At 49.8% G+C, this 23,872-nt stretch overlaps 1 protein-coding gene across 8 annotated transcripts in view; it reads left to right on the top strand.

The window, feature by feature from the left end:
• Positions 1-23,872, top strand: part of NOS1 (nitric oxide synthase 1) — a 196,462-nt gene that overhangs the window by 88,267 nt on the left and 84,323 nt on the right. For 7 of the 8 annotated variants that reach the window (XM_005888305.2, XM_070386103.1, XM_070386106.1 and 4 more), the window contains exon 2: positions 13,160-14,318. In XM_005888305.2, coding sequence (XP_005888367.1) covers positions 13,594-14,318 — 725 coding nt within the window. In that variant the 5' untranslated portion in view covers positions 13,160-13,593. The remainder of the gene's footprint in view (positions 1-13,159; positions 14,319-23,872) is intronic. The other variant, XM_070386107.1, reaches the window with a different exon arrangement.

Genomic DNA, 23,872 nt, shown 5'->3' with positions numbered 1-23,872 from the left:
ATGCTAATACCAGATAATTGCAATTCCACTTAGCTAATCTGAGTCTTGATCTTTTACTTAAGTTTAATCCATTTACATTTATTATTATTACTGATGTATCTGACATATGCGAGTTATCCCTGCCATTGCAAGTTTGTGTTTTCTACTTAATGTGTTCTCCCTTTGCTGAAATTCATTTGTAATTGATTTAAGCCTCTGTGGATGCTGTTATCTATTTGCAAGGAACTTTGGAGTTAAGGAGGGCTTCCCTGGTGGCTCAGATGGTAAGGAATCTGCCTGCAGTATGGGAGGCCTGGGTTTGATCCATGGGTCAGGAAGATCCCTGAGAGAAGGGAATGGCTACTCCAGTATTCGTGCCTGGAGAATTCTGTGGACAGAGGAACCTGGTGGGCTACCGTCCATGGCTTCGCAAAGAGTTGGACATGACTAAGCGACTAACACTTTGAATTAAGGGAGCAGATATAATCATTCTTTCTTTTTCCTCCCATGAGCGCCTTTTGCCATCCTCTTGACCCAGCTTCCCTGCACCAGAGGCACCCAAGGATGCCAGGCATGAGGAGAAACTAAATTAAATCTCCATTACCAGTGAGCTGCTATCTGGATGATACTGTTCTCGATGCCCTCCTGAAAATAAAGACTCAACATTACCACCGCAGTTGACATTTCCAGTTCACAAAGTGCTCTTTCTAGCATCCGTCTTATTTAATCTTCACAAAAACCTTCCAAGTAGTTGTTATTACCTTTTCAATTTCACAAAAGGAAATTGAGATTCAAAATGTGAAAGATGACTTGCCCAAGATCAAATGCCCAGTAAATAGCACAGCTGGGGAAATGAGCCAAATCAATTCTATTTGCTGTAATCCCCCTTAATTCTCAGAATTAAGAAAGTAATGGCATCAGGAAATGTTGACTCTTGAAATATACTAAAATGCAGTTAAATTATTTATTACTGCCCAAGAAGGACAATTCTGTCAAATGAGTTTGATTCACTCTTTTCCTTTCCTTCACTCCGTGATGTTCTATCTGCTTGTAGAAGCCAGAGCTGAAAAGTTATTCTGGATACCTCCCTCTTTCAAACCCCAGGTTTCAGTCACCAAATCTTGTTGACTTAACCTCCCAAATATCTCTTACACCTACCCACTTTCCTCCTTCCTCCCTAATCCTGACCACCATCATCTCTCATCTCTGGCCTGCAGCAGCCTCCTAACTGAGCTCCCCATAGACAGCGTTGCTTTTCCAGCCATCTTCCGTCCAGCATCTTAATAAAATCTAAATCTAACCACAGAACTTCTCTTCTCAAACACCTGCAGTGTTTGCCATCACCGTGAGAATAAGATCCAAAATCTTTCTCTTGGCCCTCAAGATAACTGCATGATCTAGCTCCTGGAGATCCCTCCAGCTTTATAAAACCTTGGCTTTCTTCTCCTATCACAGTGGACTTTGTCCAGTGCCTCCAACCTGCTCCCTCCCACACCTCAGTGCTTTGTCTCTCCCATCCTTTGCTCCCACCACCCACCCTTTCATCTGGCCAATTCTGTATTCCTGACTCTTCCTCCAGGAAGCCTTCCCTGACTACCACCACTCTATGTTAAGTGTCCTCCCGTGCTCCCATTAGCACCATGTTTTTCCACTTCATTCTACTCACTATACTTGTCATTAATCTCTCTCTCCACTCCCTGCTTCACTCCTGGCTTGGGCGATCCGAGGGTAGGAATGCTGTCTGTCTTGTCTACCTTACATTTTCAGTGCCAAGCTTCTTGCTGGCCCAATTGAGATCTTCGTAAGGGTTAGTGAAGGAATAGATGATGTGAGTGGCAAAATAAAGGAAAGAAGAGAGGAAGGGAAGGAGCAGAAAGAAGTGGAAGAAGAAAAGAAAGTAAAAGAGGGTAAGGTTTATTGAGGGTAGGAAATATGTGCCATCTTCTTGTAATGATTCTTAAGAAATGATTCAGAGACCACTGGTAATATATGTTTCCTTTAAAAAAAAAAATGTATACCAGATCTTGGTTATGGCACTGGGGATCTTTAGTTGTGGCGTCTGAACCTTTAGTTGTGGTATTTGTTAATAGTTCCCTGACCAAGGATGGAACTGCGGCCCCCTGCATTGAAAGCATAGTCTTAGCCACCAGACCACCAGGGAAGTCCCAGTATGTTTCTTTTTTATAGTAAAGAGGCTGTCCTCCTGGCCATGATTCTGTCCACCTATCTGGGCTGAAATACTTCATTTTCCTTGAGGTGTCATCTAGAGTGACTCTTAAAATAGTGGACGCACCATGCACTTTACGTGGACTATGCCATCAAATGTTTTCCATCCACTTATTCCATGTAACTTATTTCTCCTGCTTGCCAGATGAGGAATCTGGGGCTAATATGTGGTGGAGGAGGGTCACAAACCCTTGTCTTTCCAACCCCAGTGCAAATGCCTTCAACCCCTACCTGACAATGTCGGCGATGGGGTGTGTCTGGCAAGGACAGGGGCAGAGGTACATCCTTGCGGACCTTGTGCCCCTGAGGGGTCCACAGATCGAAGAGTTTAAGACCCTAGCCCCACAGCCTGGGATTTTCAGTCTGTGTGATGGATATAGTGCTCTACAGCTGGCTGAACTTGTTCATAAAAATAAGCTTTGCAAAATGAAGATGGAATGAAGGTTTCATAATTCCCCAGATCTCTTCCAACATGGGGTTGACAGCTGTGAAACTCCCTCCTGATGATGGACTGGACCAGTGATACCCCACCTCCCTCCCACTGGTGACGACTCATCACGAAGTCCCAGGGCCTGACTTCCTGGCTGTCTCTCGAGTGCCACATTCCGACACAACGAATCCCGTTCTCTTGGTATTCCAAGAAAGGAGCCCGTGACAGGCTCCCATTCCATTGGCAAGCAGGACCAACCTGTGTGTCCACAGCACTGACCTGATCCTCCTGCACAAAATACTTTAAGCCACATATGTCCATTGGATGCTCCAGACAGCCAGTAGAATAACATCTGCTTGCATTTTAATAATTAGTAAAGAAGTGAGGCGGGGGAGGATCCATTTACTGAGCACTTACCATTCTGTATGGCGCAATGTAAGACCTCGGAAAATACTCATTATCATCTCATGCCATCCTCACACACGCATGCCCTGAGGAGATGCTATTATCACTCCCATTTTATAGATGCAGAACAGTGACTCAGAGAGGTTAAGTAACTTGCTGACCATCACAAAGCTACATGGAGAAGCTAGGGTTCAAATACAAAATAATCTGACTTCAATTTAAGTTTTTTTAAAAAGTATATTTTCTAAAATATTGCTGATTTTCTAAATGTTTTGTTTTTCCAGATTTAAGGAAATCTTTTTCTATTTTCTCTTAAGCTATCTCTGATTTACAGCAATTTGATAAAACGTATCTTTGGGAAAATGATAAAACATTTTTATTTTTTCCCCTACCTGATCCCCCCACCCCAGAATTCAGAGACTGAGTATTCTTATTTTCATAACAATATAGTTATTTGTCTAAGTTCACTAACAATCTTTTTGTTCATTGGAGTTTAGATTTGTCCTTTTATTAAAGCTGATACAAAAGCATAGTAAAAAAATAAACAATATGAAAGAATATATAATAAAAGTGAACTTCCTCCTCCCACCTAACCTTTTGCCTCCCCGTCTCCTTTCCCAGAAGCCACCTGTGACCAACATCTTGAGTGTTTTTTCAGAGATACTGAGTACATCTCCAAGCTTACATGGAAGTATAGATGAATACATGCAATGGGTCTACAAATATATTTATGTATTGGTGTTCTCTACCTTGCTTTTTAATTTAACTATGTCTTAAGAATCATTCCCCATTGGCCCTTTATTATTTATTATTATTATTGGCTGTGCCACACAACATGTGGGATCCTAGTTCCCCAACCAGGGATTGAACCAACACCCCCTGAATTGGAAGCTGGGAGGCTTAACCACTGGATGGCCAGGGAAGTGCCCCCTTATTGGTCTTTATAGATCTAATCTCCCCGTATTTAATGCCTGCGCCGTATTCCATTGCATGGATGTGCCATAGTTTATGTAGAAGTTCCCTATTAATGGATACTCAGATTTTCTAGTCTCTTGATATTCTGAACAACCCTGTGTGTGTGTGTGGTGTGTGTATGTGTGTGTAAGGATGTTCCTTCCAATTTATCCTAAGAATTGAATTGCCAGGCCAAAAATCCATGTGTTTTCAATTTTGGTGTAGATACTGTCAATCTGCTGTACAAAGAGGCTATACAAGGCACGATAGATGAGAGTGTAAATTTCTCAAAGCCTCGCATCAGAGTGTTCTGTCAAACTCTAAACGGTCTTCATCCTCATGCTCCTGACTCTAAACAGTGCTCCTTCCTGCCCCGATGATCTGTGAGCATTAGATCTGAGATGATCAGGAACAAACTAGCCTTGAAACTGGGGAATTATGTGACTGGGGAGACCCCCCTTGGCACCAGGGTGTTTGTGTCTCTGGGATCCCCAAGACACAGAACGCCAACCTACCCCTACCCCCCGCCAGCAGCTTGCAGAGGTTGGAGGATTTGTAGCTATGACTTGCCAGCGTGGGAGAAAGCACGTCATTTTGATCCCTGGGGGGTGTTCTCTCTGGGGAAAGACTGCAAATTAGCAGTTCAGGAGATGTAAGGAAGTTGGTTGGTTGCTGTATTTTGTGGTTTGGTGTTGTGTTTTGTTTTGTTTTTTAAGAGCACAGTTGGGTTACAGTTTTGATCTTTTGTTTGTGTTGGGGGTGGCATTATCCTGTTTTGCTTTTCAAGACATGGTGGGCTTGGGATTTGTTTTTAAATGAGATTGGAGGGACATGGGAACCAGAGTTGTGACTCCCTTAGAGATTTTGTGGGTGCTTGAAGTGAAAACAGCCAGTTTACAGGCTGAGTGTCGTTTTCTTTAATATTTAATGGTATACACATTTAGATGATTTTAAAGTAATAATTTGTTGTTGTTTTTCAGTTGCTAAGTTGTCTTTGTGACCCCATGGACTGTAGCACACCAGGCTTCCCTGTCTTTCACTATTTCCTGGAGTTTGCTAAACCTCATGTCCATTGAGTCGGTGATGCTCTCCAACCATCCCACCCTCTGTCGTCCCCTTCTCCTCCTGCCCTCAATCTTTCCCAGCATCAGGGTCTTTTCCAGTGAGTCAGCTCTTCGCATCACGTGGCCAAAGTATTGGAGCTTCAGCTTCAGCATCAGTCCTTCTAATGAATATTCAGAGTTGATTTTCTTTAGGATTGACTGGTTTGATCTCCTTGCTATCCAAGGGACTCTCAAGAGTCTTCTCCAGCACCACAATTCAAAAGCATCAATTCTTTGGCCCTCATTCTTCTTTATGGTCCACCTCTCACATCTGTACATGACTGCTAGAAAAACCATAGCTTTGACTGTATGGACCTTTGTCAGCAAAGTGTCTTTGGTCTTTAATATACTGTCTAGGTTTGTCATAGCATTTCTTCCAAGGAACAAGCATCATTTCATGGCTGTGTGACCATCAGCAGTGATTTTGGAGCCTGAGAAAATAAAATCTGTCAAGGTAGTCAGTGCAAAGTCTGTCTCCCTCCTACTAGTGATGTGCAGAATTCCATCTAAGATGTAGCCAGTGACACCCATTCCTTCCAGAACATTCTCTCCACTTACATGTACAGAATATATGCTTTTGCACCATTCTTTTTTCACCTAGCGGTTTATCTTGGAGCTCATATCCCACCTGTAAAAAGAGATCTGCCTCACTTTTTAAATGAAACATTTGTTGCACAGGTGGGTTAGATTTCAAATGACATTCAGGCAGCAAGCTGTTGGGTTCTGGACAACCAGCCCAGGTGACACCCTACTCTCTCTCTTTACATGGTTTGAGGTGGGTTTTCTTTCTCCCCCCACTCCTGCTATCCAGTGGTCAACCTTAAAAAATGGCGAGATGTTTCCTTTTACCCTCTATGTCATTTTCTGACTTCTTTAGAAAGCAGAATTATCTTCTTCCTGCCTAGGTTATCAGTAGGTGCTTGAGGGGACCTAAGGGGCAGTGGGGTGCAGGGAGGCCCTCTGGTCCAGGCACCATGAGGGTCAGACTCTAGACCTCCACTACCCAACGGCAGTACAGTGTGAGCACATATCTGATTTGTTAACTGTACAGTAGTTGCATATAAAAGCATCAAAAGCAACAGTTGAAATTATTTTTTCATAATAACTATGCTTAATCCAGTATACCCAAAGCATTATCCTTTCAACATGTGGTCAATATTGCGAAATTATTGAGCTATTTGACATTCTTTTTTTTCCTCCTAGTCTTTGAGACCCCATGTAGATTTCACCCTTAGGTCACATCTCCAGGAACCAGTCACAATTTAGGGGTTCAATGGCCACATGTGGCTGGTGGCTGCCCTATTGGACAGACAGCTCTTGACACCCCAACTGTGGCTGATCCATGTTGAATGAGTACCCTCCTCCCTTCTCCAGGCTTCTGTTTCCTTATTTTTGAGTGTGGGAGTTGGACAGTCTTTTGGATTTTAATGGCTCTTCATCATCCTCTTGTCCATGGACTTTCAGTGCTAAAAATGAAACAAATAGGCAGCTTAATCTCAACCTCTGTAAAATGGAGACCATTGAATGTGATGAGTCAGGGTGAGAATATAAAGTATGGCAGCCAATGAGAGTGTGTTGGGGGGAGGCGTCGTCTTAGGGGATCGTCTTTAGGGTTAGGTGTGCCCAGCACCTGCTGGCTTAGAGCCAGGGCAGTCTTCCAGTTTGCTTCTCTGAACCCCAATCACCTTGTCTTTCTGTAATTGTTGTTGTTTAGTCGCTCAGTCATGTCTGACTCTTGTGACCCCAAAGACTGTAGCCTACAAGACTCCTCTGTCTACGGGATGTCCCAGGCAAGAATACTGGAATGGGTTGCCATTTCCTTCTCCAGGGGAATCTTCCTAACCCAGGGATTGAACCTGCATCTCCTGCTTCACTGGCAGATTTTTTTCCTGCTGAGCCAGCTGGGAAGCCTGTCTTTCTATTAAATGGGGATAAAACGACATGTGCTTTACATGGTCACTGTCAGGATGAAATAAGACACCCGTGTGGAGGACTCAGCACTGTGCTTGCATGCGTGCTCAGTCGCTTCAGTCGTGTCCGACTCTTTGCGTCCCTATGAACTGTAGCCCACCAGGCTCCTCTGTCCGTGGGATTCTCCAGGCAACAATACTGGAGTGGGTTGCCATGCCCTCCTCCAGGAGATCTTCCTGACCCAGGAAGTGAACCCGTCTCTTACGTCTCCTGCACTGGCAGGCTAAACTCTCCATCCCTGGGAAATGCTCCCATCACCATCCTGGATGCAGACGTGGGCCCAGGATGGGGCGGGGGTGGCGTGCCCAAGGTCACACAGTGAGATGGTAGGAGCAGACGCTGGCCTATTTTGGCTCCCTCCTTCTCCCTGGCAGTCGTCCTCGAAAGTCAGGCATGAATTTCCTCCACAGCAAGGTACTCCCGAAACCACTGAACTACTCCAATGAGGCCTGGGTCCAAGTATTGTTTCCATGGTATATGCCGTGGTGTGCACGCACATGTGCCATGTTTAAAATCACAGCTCCAAGAGTCGGAGGCTGGGTTGGCAGGATACCCAGCACCCGTCTCCCTGTATTCAGTGCCTCATACCATGAGTGGCGTGAGATTTCTCTATGCTTTCAGGCATCGGCCCCCTCCTGGCACATGACGTGCCTTTGGAGAGGCTGCCACAGAGTAGCAAGTGCCCTGAGTCAAGGGCCAGGAAGCCGGAACCATTACATGTTACACGACAGTGGTAAGAAGCCATTTCTTCTGAGCATTCATTCTTTGACATTACTGAAACCCATGCACTTAACGCTTTTATTCAGTCCTCCCAGTTACCCAGGATGTGAAGAATTACTTAAAGAGCCCATTTTACACATACAGAAACTGAGGTTCCGAGAAAATAAAGAACTCACCCAGAAACACACAGATAGAGCCAGAAAGGGCCTTAAAAATCTTCCCTGTGGCAAAAGGTGGCCAGCCGTCCTGGAGCCCCAGGTTTGAGGAGACACTGTGGATACTGGACATTCACAAAGCAGGACAGACGCATCTCCATCTAGCATCTTAGTATATTCTTTGCAGATGTCAAACCTGATCCTGGTCAGGATAGGGGTGAAGATGTGTTTGGGGAGGGAAAAGAGGGATATTATTAAGGGGGGGATTGTCATTAAGATTAGGATTGACCCTGATGAAGGTTCAGAATCCACTTGCTTAGACCTAGAGCTGTTTACCCCCACCTGTCTCTCAGTAGACGCTGAGTATCATTGCCTCTTTGAAGCCCTGCCTCTTTCCATTCCTTCTAAAGATCAAGTTGTCTTTCTAGGGCCAAGGTCTAAAAAACAGCACTTCAATTTCCCAATTCCCATCCAGCCAGCAGCCCCACCCCCGCCCCCCTCTCCCTGCCGCCAATTTAGAAAGCAGCTGAGAAAGAGAGAGGAGAAGCTAGGAGTGACCAGGGAGATCTGCAGGTTTGCCTTGTTTCTTTTTTCTTAAGCCAAGTCCCAGCTCTGTCCTTTGGTAAATTGTGTTTTTCGTATTATTTTTTATTGAAGGATAATTGCTGTACAGAATTTTATTGTTTTCTGTCAAACCTCAACATGAATCAGTCATAGATATGCATATATCCCCTCTCTTTTGAACCTCCCTCCCATCTCCCTCCCCACCCCACCCCTCTAGGTTGATACAGAGCCCCTGTTTGAGTTTCCTGAGCCATATAGCAAATTCCCATTGGCTATCTATTTTACACATGGTAATGTGAGTTTCCATGTTACTCTCTCCATGCATCCCACCCTCTCCTCCCCACTCCCCATGTCCATAAGTCTATTCTCTATGTCTGTTTCTCCATTGTTGCCCTGTAAATAAATTCTTCAGTACCATTTTTCTAGATTCCATATATATGCGTTAGAATATGGTATATATCTTTCTCTTTCTGACTCACTTCACTCTGTATAATAGGTTCTAGGTTCATCCACCTCATTAGGACTCACTCAAATGAGTTCCTTTTTATGGCTGAGTAATATTCACTTTTGCTTTTCATTTTCATGCATTGGAGAAGGAAACGGCAACCCACTCCAGTGTTCTTGCCTGGAGAATCCCAGGGACGGCGGAGCCTGGTGGGCTGCCGTCTATGGGATCACACAGAGTCGGACACGACTGAAGTGACTTAGCTGCTGGAGAATCCCAGGGATGGGAAAGCCTGGTGGGCTGCCGTCTATGGCGTCACACAGAGTCAGACACGACTGAAGCGACTTAGCTGCTGGAGAATCCCAGGGACGGGAAAGCCTGGTGGGCTGCCGTCTATGGGGTCACACAGAGTCGGACACGACTGAAGTGACTTAGCTGCTGGAGAATCCCAGGACGGCGGAGCCTGGCGGGCTCCGCCGCTGGGGGTGACACAGAGTCGGACACGACTGAAGCGACTTAGCTGCTGGAGAATCCCAGGGACGGAAAGCCTGGTGGGCTGCCGCCTAGGGGTGACACAGAGTCGGACACGACTGAGACTTAGCTGCTGGAGAATCCCAGGGATGGGGGAGCCTGGTGGGCTGCCGTCTATGGGGTCACACAGAGTCGGACACGACTGAAGTGACTTAGCTGCTGGAGAATCCCAGGGATGGGAAAGCCTGGTGGGCTGCCGTCTATGGGGTCACACAGAGTCAGACACGACTGAAGCGACTTAGCTGCTGGAGAATCCCAGGGACGGGAAAGCCTGGTGGGCTGCCGTCTATGGGGTCACACAGAGTCGGACACGACTGAAGTGACTTAGCTGCTGGAGAATCCCAGGGACGGCGGAGCCTGGCGGGCTGCCGTCTATGGGGTGACACAGAGTCGGACACGACTGAAGCGACTTAGCTGCTGGAGAATCCCAGGGACGGGAAAGCCTGGTGGGCTGCCGTCTATGGGGTGACACAGAGTCGGACACGACTGAGACTTAGCTGCTGGAGAATCCCAGGGATGGGGGAGCCTGGTGGGCTGCCGTCTATGGGGTCACACAGAGTCAGACACGACTGAAGCGACTTAGCAGCAGCAGCAGCAGCAATATTCCATGTCACTCAATTGTGTCCGACTTGTTTGTGACCCCATGGACCATAGCTCACCAGGCTCCTCTGTCCATGGAATTTTGCAGGCAAGAATACTGGAGTGGGTTGCCATTTCCTCCTCCAGGGGATCTTCCCAACCCAAGGATCAAACCCACGTCTCCTGCATCTCCTGCATTGGCGGGCGGATTCTTCACCACTGAGCCACCTGGGAAGCCCTGTGTATATGCACCACAACTTCTTTATCCATTCTTCTGTCAGTGGACATCTAGGTTGCTTCCATGTCCCAACCATTGTAAATAGTGCTGCAGTGAACAATGGGATGCATTTGTCTCTTTCAGTTTTGGTTCCCTCAGGGTATGTGCTTAGGAGTGGGATTGCTGGGTCATATGGTGGTTTTATTCCTAGTTTTTTAAGGACTCTCCATACTGTCTTCCATAGTGGCTGTATCAGTTTACATTCCCACCAACAGTGCAAGAGCGTTCCCTTTTCTCCACACCCTCTCCAGCATTTAGTTTTTAATGCAGTGTTTTTTTTAATGCAGTGCCTCAACTAGTTATTTCTCTTAATAATTTTATTTGTTTATTTTTGGCTGTGTTGGGTCTTGGTTGCTGTGAGGGCTTTTCTCTAGTTGCGAGGAGTGGGGGCCACTCTCTAGTTGCGGTGCGCAGGCTTCTCATTGCGGTGGTTCTCTTGCTGCAGAGCACGGGGGCTCTAGGGCAAGCAGGCTTCTGTAACGGTGGCGCGTGGGCTCAGTAGCTGCAGTTCCCAGGCTCTAGACAGACTCAGGAGTTGTGGTGCACGGGCTTAGTTGTTCTACAGCACATGGGGTCTTCCCAGATCAGGGATTGAACCCATGTCATCTGCATTGGCAGGTGGATTCTTTACCACTGAGTCACCAGGAAAGTCCCTTTGGTAAGTTCTGGCTGAAGCCAGTATGGGGTAGAAGCAAGCTGGGGGCTCCCACCTCCCGAAGAGCTCACCTTCAAGTCCCTTCTTGAATTAAAGAATGGAGCCCAGTGCCAAACTAGAACACTCAAAAGATCTGGAGGTCCCAGCTGTCTCTGCCTTCAACTAAACAGTGAGCATCCTGGGTTTGGTACCCAGAAGAAATGGGTACCATGAGAGCTCTGGGAGAGTTAAGGAAACCAGAGCCCAGGGTGGGGGCAGGTAGGGAGGTTGACCAATCCACCCCAGTGAGGAAGGACATAGCAGTTTGGGCTGGTTTTCTCTGCAAGCCAGAAGGCCAGCAGCAAGACGCCGAAAGACACTCAGCCTGTCAACACACGGGCCACACAGGCTCACACACACAGCAGAGAAATGACACAGCAGGAGGGCGATGCATGAATACACAGAGAGAAACACACACACACACACACACACACACTCACAGAGATGCCAGATGGAGAAAGCAGCCCAGGCTGGGTCTGGGTATTCATGACTCCCTCACCCACACAGAGGGGCTGGCAGAGTTACATAACGCAAGCTGCAAAAGGGCGAGGCTGAACTTGCTAACCACCGCCCTCCCTTGAGGGGGATCTGGGAGGTAGCGCCTCTTTCTCAGGGTGCAGGGAGAGTTATCCCCACCCACCCCCTGCTTTCAGAGGCGGCAGGAGTTTATCGGCTGCCTCAGCCCTGGGGTGACCCCGGAAATCCGCTAAAAGGGAAACAAGGGAGTGTTGCTTTGTCAGTAGTGGTGGATAAGGGCTCCCTCCTTGGGTGAAGGAGTTTTGAGGATGCTGATGGCAAGGGGTGCCAGGGCAGAGAGGAAACTGAGGCTGGAGCTGGGGGTAGGAAAAGAGATGAAGGGATTTTCTGCTACCTCCCACCCTGCCCCACTCCACCCGTAACCCACAGGTCACCTGCCCCAACCCAGACACATAAGATGTGCTTCCATGCTGCTCATTGGGCCCATGCCATGGGTGCACACACCTCACCTGGGCTACAGCATCTTCAGGTGGCCTCCATGTGGTCTTTTGGTACTCCAGTCGCTTCTCTGAGTCTGGTGAAGCTGGTGGGAATTGCAAAAGTCACTAGATTATAAATTGTTAAAAACTAGAGTATTTAAAAGCTCAGACTCAAGAATGGAGCAGATCTGAGTTCAAATCCTCCTCCCACCATCCTTCTCCACCTGACCTTGGACAAGTCACTGGACCTTCCCAAGTTTCAGTCTTCTCGTCTGTTGAAGAGTTAACTGTGAAGATCAAAGGAGGAAAAAAATACACAGAACATATGCACTCAATGAGTGTCCACTGTCTTTTGGGCTTTTTCTTGTTCCACAAATATTCGTTGCGCACCAGCTCTGTGTTTATCTAACCCTAGGGGGACAGAGTCCACACTTCCTAATGTTTCTCTGTTAGGATTTCAGACAGTCTGTGATACACAAATGCCCTCCAGAGTTTGACGAGGACCTGTGTCTTTGGTATTTATTATACCAATTTTGGCTTATCACGGGATGGAGTGTGGCCAAGTCTGTCCTTTTGAACCTGAGATAAGTGAATCATTACAAAAATGACGGTCCTGAAGTCCAGCTGACCTTCCTCATCCGTGGTTCTGTAGAGGGTGACATCATTTCCTGTTGATGGGTTTGTGATGGGGGCTTTGGGAGTGGTGGGAATGGAGAACCCCATACCCCGTGATCCTTGTCGGCCAAGCTCCTGACCTGAGGATGGAAAAATGTTGCAAAAAGCAGAGAGGCAAAGGCTGCATGACAGGGTCGGAGTGCTGACTTCTTCTGGTGAAAAAAAGATGGGAAGTCCTAGGGTTCTTGCCATTTGATTTCTGGGGCTGACTCCTCAGTGGTTTTCCCAAGGAGCGCCCCCCCCGGTCTCACAGGGCTTTGATCATGGAAATGAAACCAGGCGATATGCAGCCACCTGCGAGTGTGCCCCCCTGGAGGAAGAAGAATTTTGTGTCTAGGTTGTCTTCAGAACTCCAGAGCATCTTATGGCTAGACTTCTCAGTTGGCTGTGTTTCCCATGTTAGTTTTAAAGGTGGTCTTGGGCATCCCACATCCCTCTCTCTCTTTTTTTTTTAATCCTTTTCCTCCCCTCCCTTGTTCCTTCTCTTGACCTCAGGAAGACCCGGATCGGATCTGCCTCTGGCGGGCTGACGATGCCCAGTTGGATAGTCCATGCTAGCATGCGTCACCCCTAGGCACAGCCACCAGACACGTCTCCTCCGGGATCCGCCTGACCTGTGGCATAGGGACTCATCCCACTGCTTCCCCTGACGTCTGCCTGATCAACCATCACTTCCTTAGAGACCGAGGAAGGAGGCAGACGCAGGAAATCATGCCACCGACGGCCCAACAGCAATGAGCGAGTGACGCTGAGTTGACGTCAGAGGCACAGAAGACCAGCACCGAGAGCAGCTCCCCGTCCCGGCTGCAGCCCCGCAGCACCAGCCCCCGGCTCCTCCTCCCGGCGCGGCCTGAAGCCCGGCCACTCCTGGGGACCTGACCTCGGCCAGACCCGTTTTGAGGTCTGTGGACCCTTAGACACTAGACACCATGGAGAGCCACATGTTCAGCGTTCAACAGATCCAACCCAATATCATTTCTGTCCGCCTCTTCAAGCGCAAAGTGGGGGGCCTGGGGTTCCTGGTGAAGGAGAGGGTGAGCAAGCCACCCGTGATCATCTCTGACCTGATCCGAGGGGGCGCCGCGGAGCAAAGCGGCCTCATCCAGGCTGGGGACATCATTCTCGCCGTCAATGGCCAGCCCTTGGTGGACCTGAGCTACGACAGCGCCCTGGAGGTGCTCAGGGGGATTGCCTCTGAGACCCACGTGGTGCTCATCCTCAGGGGCCCCGAGGGCTTCACCACGCACCTGGAGACCACCTTCACCGGGGACGGGACCCCCAAGACCATCCGGGTGACCCGGCCCCTGGGTTCCCCCACAGCAGCCGTTGACCTATCCCACCAAGCGTCAGCCGGCAGAGAGCAGACGCTGGTAGTGGACGGGGCCACAGGGCCCGGCAATGGGCCCCAGCATGCGCCAGACCCGGGGCAGGAAGCCAGCTCCCTCGCCCACGCCAACGGCCTGGCTGCCAGGCCCCCAGGCCAGGACCCAGCCAAGAAAAGCACTGGGGTCGCCCTCCAGGGCAGCAGAGAGAACAATAAACTGCTCAAAGAGATAGAGCCTGTCCTGAACCTTCTCACCAGTGGGGGCAAAGCGATCAATGGAGGGGGACCTGCCAAGACAGAGACCAAGGACGTGGAAATCCAGGTGGACAGGTAAGCTGCAGGGGTGCCTGTGTGTGCTCACATGTGTTGTACGCGAGCGTGTGTGGCAGCTCAGTCTCACAGCCCAGGAGCCAAGCTGAGTGTCTCAGGCATCCGAGCACGCGTACACCCGCTCAACCCCCCTTGCCTCTTGCCCTGGAAATTGCCATTGCAGAATGGAATGGACATAATGTCTAGTGCGTATCTCTTGGCATGAAACCCAGAGCTCATAATCATTGTAGCTGAGGCCCCATCTTCCAGCACCCCCACAAGGTGGGTATTTTTGCAATCCACATTTCAAGAGTGAGAAGACTAAGGCTCAGATGGTGGGGCCTTCCCTGAGGTCACTGCATGAGGAGAGGCGCCTGGGCATGGCTGACCTGGGTGTGGATGATGCTGAGAATCTGGGGAGAGAGAGAAAGAACTGGGTGCTGGGCGAGCCTCAGCCCAAACTGGCTTTCTCCTGGGGGCAGCCCATCCAGGGCAAGAAAACTTCTAAAGAGAGAAACTGGAGACAAAATAGAGAATTAGTCCCCATTCCCCAAAACTCTGGCATTGCTCTGATTACATGGAAGCTGAGGCCAGCAGTTGAAGAACAGGGCACCAAAGACTTCCCTGGGGTCCAGTGGTTAGGGCCCCATGCTTCCCCTGAAGGGGCCACAGCTTCAATGCCTGGTCAGGGAACTAAGATCCCATATGCCGAGTGGTGTGGCCAAAAATTTTTTTAAAAATTAGAACTGGGTACCAGCCCTTCTATATTTGCCGGATTGGCATTTTCTGACCCTCCAGGGGCTGCACAGTCGGTGAGGAGCAGATGGGCCAGGTGGTGGGGAAATAGGAGACCCAGGAGACACGAGTTCAATCTTGTGTTGGAAAGATCCCCTGGAGTAGGAAAATGGCAACCCACTCCAGTATCCCTGCCTGAAAAGTCCCATGGATAGAGGAGCCTGGCAGGCCGTAGTCCAAAAGATCGAAAAGAGTTGGTCACAACTGAGTGACTGAGCGAACACACACGTGGAGAGGGGCAGGTTTTCTCTCTGCCTTCTTCCACTCCCCTCTAAGGTCTAGCACTGATGCTACAGCCCACAGTGTTACTAGGCAGATCCTGGGAGACACAGAGGGAGGCTCAGACCTGAGGTCCCCAGAAATCCAGGCCGCGCTTTCCCAGTCCTCTTCTCAAGGACCCCTGAGAGTTCCAAGGGCATTTAGAGGTCACTGGGAAATCCTGTGGGGGCCTGAATTGACTAGCTCCCAGGCCCCTGCGTGTATTCATATAGGAAGTGTTCACAGAGAACCTACTCTGTGCAGGTACTCTTCTGGGCCCTGGGATGGAGCAATGAATGGACAAGTCCTCTGGCTTTGGGGGAGGGACTGAAAGAGACAAACCCCCTGACTTGGGGAGCTTGCAGTGCAGTGGGGAAGCCAAAGAAGCGAGAGGTTAACGCTGTAAACCATTAGTCATACGCACTGAGGAGATAAATAGAGCGGGGAAGGGCCAGGAAGTGTTGGGGAGGGTAGCATTGCGGGGGGGAAGCTGGCAGGCCACACTAGGAAGGCAGCAGGGGAGGACCCAGAGGCAGGGGCGGGGAGGCTCACAGCTGCAAGGGGGAGGGGCATCCAGGCAGAGGCAGTGGCAGGTGCCAAGGTCCTGAAGTGCACTTGTGCCTGCATGGGACCCAGTCCTGGCAGGGCAGCCCCCAGACCGCCCACTGTGCACCCCCCAGTCTGTGGAAGCCCACCCTGGCCACCATTGCATCCTGGGGCTTTTCCAGCATCTCATGCCTGGCCAAAAACTGAGCCAATCCAGCAAGACCCCCAAGGAGGAAAGTGGAGGCTCTGTCGGAAGGCCTGGGCAGAGGGCGACAGAGGGCACCTCCTGCCCGCCCAGCTCCTCCCTCCCATCCACCCTTCCTCTCTCCTGCGAGCTCCCCACAGACACCCTGGAGTCTGCCACACCCTGGGTCCCATCTCCACGAGAGACAGCGAGTCTTAGGCCACATACACAGGGCGTGGTGTGACCCTCTCAGTGGGACAGATGATTGGGGGTCCCCAGTGGCCTAATGTCCATTTCCAGAGCTGGAGGCCAGGATTACGTCCTCAGGGTTCTCCCGGTGGCAGTGACCTGGCACCTCATTCTCCCACAACCAGCACAGGAGCCCCCCGCGGGCTAGAACCCACTTCCCAGGGGTCCCCATTGTGACATACTCGGTGGAGATGGAGGGTATAGCCATGAGGTAGTTTCTGGGCAGCCAGTAGGTACTCCCAAGTCTCACCCCGTGGGCTTGAATTCTAAGGCAGCTAGAGACTCCAGAATCAATCACTGGCCTTCTTTTCTAGACGGCATCAGAAGTGCCCATCCTCCGAGGCTCCTGGGCATGGCTTCTCCCCACCCCAATCCTTTACGTGCCCCGCCCATCCTCAGCACCACCTCTTGCAGAAGCAGGAGTGAGTCCATGAATAGGACCATCTCACCTTGCATGCCAGTGGAACCCCTGGGTCTAATGTCCAGTGTACTTGGTTCTGATTATCAGCTAGGCGTGGAGTGTGAGCCTCAGAACCCCGAGGGCTCTGTTTCAGCCCCACCCCGGCCCAGGAGTCTGACTCTCCGGTTATGATGTAGAGAAGTCCCTTCTATAGTTGGGAGCTGCACGCCCTATCCAAGGAGCAAATACCCTCTCCTAGCCTGCAGTCCAGGACATAAAGGCTGTGGACAGGACCCCAGGCTGGGATGAGGTACTTGAGTCCCATGAACTTTAATGGGAGCCCACTTGGTAGCCAGGCCCCAAGGGGCCTCTCCAAACTCTGTCTCGGGGAAGCAGGCTTTGTGTCCCCAAGAATGAAGGCAAGATAGATCCGTCTGCCTTGGAGCGCTGCTCCCACAGACCCATTTCCCACCTCAGGAGGTGACATCTGAATTCTCAGCCACCCCCATCCCTCAGGGTCCTCCACCAGGGACCCCACATCACCTGCAGTGTGGTTGACCACAAGCAGCTGGAAAAACTGCTTAGGTGGAGAAATGTTTTGGGAGAAAGTGACCCAGGGCAAGTATATGGCTCCACGAAACCCACTGAGATGAATGGTTCTAAGGATGAGTAATACTGTAATAGCATGTGTTCCCCTCGGCTCCATGGCTGGATGCATGACTCTCCCCCTGCACTCTGTTTTTTTAACAAATATTTTGAAATGCCCCCTTCACTAACCAGAAGCTCCTTCATGGAGCATGTAGCCTACCCACACTTTACATTTTTTAAATCAGTGTAATGCCCTAACGATAGAATAAAGGCTACAGAGCATAAAAGTCATTTATAATAAAAGAGCCTATAATTTAACATATCGGCACACAGGCACGGCTCCACCAGAGTGTCACATGTTGGCACCTAAAGATAGAATCGCTGCAAACACGATGCAGATTGACACAGGTGTGTTGTGTTGGCAACTCTGACACCACCTGCCGCACAGCGTCGCCTTGGTGATGCGGTTTTCCCAAATGGTGAATGATTCCTGGTAAAACGATGTCCTGTCTTTGATTTCCCAGTAGTTGCAAGTTCAGTAGAATTTAAAGCCGAATTTATACATAAACCCACGTTGAGACTTTGGCTGAGAGATTGGAAGCATGTTTCGTGTTTTTGTTTTCACTCTAAGATGTCCAAAGTCTGCGAGGCAGTCAGGACCTTCCTCCTCGAGTGGCATTGTCATTTGTGTTGCCAGGGTGTCCCTCACCCCTGACATCACCTCCCTCCCACTGTGATGTCAGAAGCATCGGCCATCGTCGTAACAACCACAGATTGCAAAGCTGTTTGCTCATGGCTAAAATAAGTGTCTTGTTATGAATCAGTGTCCCAAGTCAGGAAACGCAACCCCAGAGGCAGCATGCCATTCAGAGCCCGTCTCGGGCTGCTGGCCTGGGAATGTTCAAGCCCCACAGCACACACAGCTGCCTGGAAACGACTCATCCTCCCAGGCCCCTCTCCATCCAGGCTGCTTGGGGGTGGGGTCAGACCAGCATCCTACATGCTGGGTGACAATGAAGCCAGCAGCCCGCTGGGCCCAGAGCCCCACATCTGGGTCCCACTCGGCATCCCTGGCTTCTGGGTCTGAGCAGAGGCTGGGCCATCACTGGTTCTCAGCAGCGACCTTGACTCCTCTGCTCTCTTGGCCTTATTTTCCTCCTTCCGTCGTTCTTTCCCCTTGGACCTGGACTTATTACCCTGCTCCAGCTAGTCCCTTTCCCTCAGGGGGCACCCCTGTCCTGTTGTTTGGGGTGTCGGCCTGTGTTTGGGGAGATAAGTGATGTTGACTTGAGACACAGTCTCCTCCCTTCATCCCAGGAGGAGGGAGGGGACCCTGAGCAGGCAGTGACAGCAGGTGAAGGGTGATCAGGAAGGGAGGCGGCGAATTCGGGGCCTTCTGTACTCGGGAGCGGTCACTTTAAAATGCTGCATGTCAGAGGATATCCAGGTTGCTCAGCTTGCTGCCCTGAAGGAGGGTTCTAAAGAGGCCAAGGTCCACGGTCCAGCATCCATCTGGACCAGCCGGCCAGCCACCTCGCCCTGCGCTCTGATAACTCCTCGTCTGCTTGCAGGGCCCTCCCTTGGTTACTTATAGGAGTACCTTCCCAACAGTCACCTCTTTAGAACCTGTACGAAGGCAGCTCCTGCAGTAGGACCTGTGGTTCTAGCCCCTGCCTATAGAAGAAGGAACTGAAGCTCAGAGAGGTGAAGCAACTTGCCCAGGGTCACACAGCACTGGCCACAGGGTTCTATCCAGGTTCTACCTAGCAATCTCACAGTGAGCGTCTAGAGTTTAAAAAGAAACCAGACAAGCAAATGTGGCTGGAGGAACAGAAGTCGATTTTAACCCTAGAGAATCCGCTTTTTTGGGGGAGGGGCCTCCTGTGACAAGCCTAAGTTTCATCCCCATCATGTTAGCCAGCCTCTGCTGAGCACTCCAGGTGGGCCTGGCCCCAGGCTATGGTCTTCACATCAAGTAATTCACTTCCTCCACATAGCACCCCATTTTCCTGATAGGAAACCAAGGCTCAGAGAGGTGTAGTCTCTTGTGCCAGGTCACACAGCCAGCCTGCAGCAAAGCCAGAACTTGACCCTAAGCCCACGTTCTTGACCTCTACTAAGCTTGTAGGTTGCACTGTTGGCCACAGTGCCCTTAACCACTAGCCATCAACTTTCTGAGGCTATCAGAGTATTTTCTCAGACTGGAGGGGAAACCAAGGCCCTGAGGTTGCCGTCTACTAAAGACAGCCTCCCTAGAGAGGTGACCTCGGATCAACCAATGTCAGCACTGATGCCTGAGAGCCCCTCCCCCTAGGCTGCACTTGATCTTTCTCATGGCTGTGCATCATCTGGTGGCAATTTCCATTCTTTCTTTTCTACTGTTTTTTTTATTCCTTCTTCTCTCTCTCTCTTTTTTTTTTTTTTTTTTTGGCATTTTTCAACTCAGGAATTAACTCTGATAACTTTGCCGTCATGCAGAATCTGGGAGCAACTTCTCACCCTGACTATTTGAGTGTGAGTGACTTCCAGCACTGCCCTCTCCGCCACCATGCGTTCTTTCCCAGGCAGGGGCCAGGGGTCCTGTTTAATCAGTTAATGCACTTGCTCTGTGACCTCCTCCCACGTATGTCCCTGCCACCTGGTCTAGTGGGCACCCAGCCCCTCATTCTGGAGGGGAAAGAAGCTCACCCACCTCAAATTGCATGTAACTGATGGCTTCTCAGCATCTCTCAGTCACTGGATATTTATGGAGCATCTGTTCTGCCTCAGATACTGTCCTCAGAGCTGGGGATCCACTGATGATCCACTACAGAGTCATCTCATAGACAACACTCGAGGAATAATAAATAGACACATGCAGTCATTTTAGATAGCAATGTGTGCTGTGGAGGAGATCATACAGTGACTTCAAGAGAAGTGGCTTGGGGTTGGGTAGCACGCTGGATCGGAAGGTTGGGGAAAACCTCTCTGCAGGCATTTGTACCAAGGCCAGAAGGTGAGAACCTTGCGAAATCTAGGCAGGGGTGTTCCTGGCAGAGGGCACAGCAGGAGCAAAGGTCCTGAGGCAGGAACGAGGTTGGGATGTTCAAGGAACTAAAGGGAGGCCTTGAGTGTAGCAAGCAGGAGGAGAGCAATAGGCAGTGAGGTCAGACATAGACACGGGGGCAGGGCCATCAACCATCCCAACACCCGCTCATTGTATCTGCCATTGTTCCTGTGGCTGCTGTTAACAAATGACCACAACCTTGGTGCCTTAAAACAACACACCTTGGAACGTCCCTGATGGTTCAGTGGTTAAGAATCCACCTTACAATGCAAAGGATGTGGGTTCAGTCCCTGCTCAGGGCACTAAGATCCCACATGCCATGGGGCATGGCCAAAAATCTTTTTCTTAAAAAGTGAATTTGTGGCAAAATAGATAAATCAAGATATTTTACATTAAAACCTATTCCCAGCCTCTCAAAAAAAAAAAAAAGATATATCAGAGGGGCTGTTAGCAAGAAGTCAAATCCCAGTAAGACAGTTGGCCTTAGGAGCTTGGACCCAAATTCAGCCCCATCCCCCCTAGCCTGGGGCCTACAGACATGAGTTGGAGAATCCTGCCCAGCTTTTGTGATCTTAGGAATGAGAGTCGTGGTTGTTTTGGAGCCTTGAGGCCCTCGCTACAACACTCACTGTGGAATGCCTGCTCTGAAGAGCGTACCTTTATCAAGAACCACCCCTGCAAACTCCAGCATGATGGAGTCTAGAAGGAAAGCTGCACAGAGACCCCACTTGCACAGCCCCCCAAATCTTCCTGCTTCAACTCAGCTATCAGAATCTGCAACCAGATAGAAGCAGAAGCCAAAGACCGTTGGAGTGTGGAGGGCGAGGAGGGGAGCTGGAGAGAGTGTGGTGTCTGCGGAGAGATGCGAGCAGGGCTTCCTGCCAGGACCAGCTGCTCCTCGGCGGCCTCCTCGCCTGGTTGGGCTGGAGTGGGTGGCCTCCACCTCCAGGCTGCGCCCTGTACCCAGGCCTGGCCCACCTGCTCCCCATCCTGGGTCCTTGGTCAGGGGAGGTTTAGTGGTCAGCATGGGGCCAACCAACACATGCAAACTGCCTGTGGAGTCTGGCCTGGGACCCCCATCCCAATGCCTGTGAGATCAGGGAGCCTCGGTTGGAAGGATCTGGCAAAGATCCTCAGAAGGTTTAGAGATGCTAGACCGACTCTTGGCTTGAGTATGAGGATCCAACTAGTGAAGTGGAAGGAAAGGGCTTTAGTTTAGTTCTTGCCAAGCAGCACAGAAAATGCTCACCAGGTAGGAGGGAGAGCCTCACACTAAGGCAGGGGGAGGAGGAGAGCTGGGGGAGGGCGGCACTTCTAGCCAGGAGGGCACCTGTGCTCACTGCGCGAGTCTATCTCAGAGCTCTCCCAGGGAAACAGGTTTTCACAGGTGTCCTTGGACGGTGTGGGTGCTTTTGACAATGCAGATTCCAGGCTTCCCACTATTTCAGACTCTCGGGAGATGGGCTGGGGGGAATTTTAACAAGCCCCTCAATTGATTCTGATGCACCCTGATGTTTGAGAACCACCAAGCTTGACCGCAGGATGGCTCTGGCCTTGCTGGTCTGCCATAATTCCAGGTTCACTGGAGGATGTCTTTGCAGGGGAATAAGGACACTGAGCAGATGTGGGAGCCACTGAGCGAAGGCAGGTTCCTCAGGCCCGTCTGGGAACAAGGCACAACTAGTAAATAAATCCTCACAGGCCCCAGGTGGGTGTGGAACAGGGACGGGAGAGCCGGGAAGCGTGGGTTTGTGGTCCTTGACTGAAGCTACGCCTGCTTCTCAATAGGGAGGAGTCTAATTCCTCCCCTCCCCACAGGGACATTGATTGATCTCCTGGGATGTTTTCAGTTGTCCCAGCTGGTGATGGAGATGTTACTGGTATCTAATGAGGAGAGACCAAGGATGTTGTTAAACATTCTCCAATGCACAGGGCAGTCCCCACCACAAAGAATTATCTGAACCTAAATATCAGTAGTTACAGGCTGAGAATTTCTGATCTAAACCAAGATCCCTCAGGCAGCTGGGCAGGACCAAGACTCAAAAGTACTGGCCAAGGAGAGTCACCATTCAGGCTTCTCAGAAGTCAAGTCAAGGCCCCGTCTACCTCCATCCGTGGGCTCCCAGTGTACTTACTTAAATGAAGAAATGATAACCTGGAGTTAGCAAAATTGCATTTAGTGGATAAACACATTCACTACCACCACCTCATTTTGGGGGAAACATTCGATATCTAAATTTGAGATTCTTCATGAGTATGAAATCCAATCAAATGCCCCCCCTCAAGCCCTGTTCTCAGTGATTCTCAATGAGGAGGGCAGCAAGGAAGAGGCATTTAATTGCAAAATTTCCTCTGCTTCTCACTGGTGGTGTGATCTTAACAAGTTACCTAATCTGTCTGGACTTCAATCGCCACAAGTTAAATGTTAGTCGCTCAGTTGTGTCCAGCTCTTTGCAACCCCGTAGACTGTAGCCCACCAGGTTCCTCTCTCCATGGGATTCTCCAGGCAAGAATACTGGAATGGGTAGCCATTCTCTTCTCCAGGGGATCTTCCTGACCCAGGGATCAAATACAGTTCATGTTTGGTCAGAGCTGACTGTATACTAGACCTTTTACAAGCATGATCTTATTTAACCCCCAGGAGAGGTGGTGTGTGAAGCGGGCCTTGTAAGGGTGAGTAGGAGCTGACTCTTGACAGAGGGGAGATGAAAGGGCATTCCAGGGAGGGCAAGGATGGACATAGGAGTGGACACGGTGTGCTCCCTGGGAAGAGAGGGGAGTGGAGGTCGGGGCCAAGAGTGATGGAAGTGGGGAGTCTGGAAAGGAAGCAGAGAATTCCCAGATTCTTGGGCTCTGTGAGCAGTGGGCAGTTACTCAGCCGTAAAAAGGAATGAGACAATGCCATTTGCAGCGACATGGATGGACCTAGAGATTATCGTACTGAGTGAAGTCAGACAAAGACAAATACCATATAATACCACTTATATGTGCAATCTAAAAAAATGAGACAAATGAACGTATTTACAAAACAGAAATGGACTCATATATATGGAAAACGAACATCTAGTGGGAGGGGGGAGATAAGAGTGTGAGATTAACATTTGCACACGTCTGTATAGAAAATAGTTTTTTAAAAAAGCAAGGTTGTACTGCATAACAGAGGAAACTATACTTAATATCTTATAATAACCTATAATGGAAAGGAAACATATATGTATGTGGGTGTGTGTCTGTGTCTCACTGAATCGATTTGCTAGACACCGGAACTAATACAACATTGTAAATCAAATATACTCTCTGCTGTGCTTAGTAGCTCAGTGATGTCTGACTTTTTGTGACCACATAGACTACAGCCTGCCAGACTCCTCTGTCCATGGGATTCTCTAGGCAAGAATACTGGAGTGGGTTGCCATTTCCTACACCAGGGGATCTTCTCAACACAGGGATCAAACCCATGGCTCCTGCAGCTCCTGCATTGGCAGGCAGATTTTTTACCACTGATCCACCTG

This window comes from Bos mutus, chromosome 17 (assembly GCF_027580195.1).
Source record: "Bos mutus isolate GX-2022 chromosome 17, NWIPB_WYAK_1.1, whole genome shotgun sequence".
Taxonomy (NCBI): Eukaryota; Metazoa; Chordata; class Mammalia; order Artiodactyla; family Bovidae; genus Bos; species Bos mutus.
Note: the sequence above shows the minus strand (reverse complement) of the source record. Positions and strands in the feature narration are given on the sequence as shown.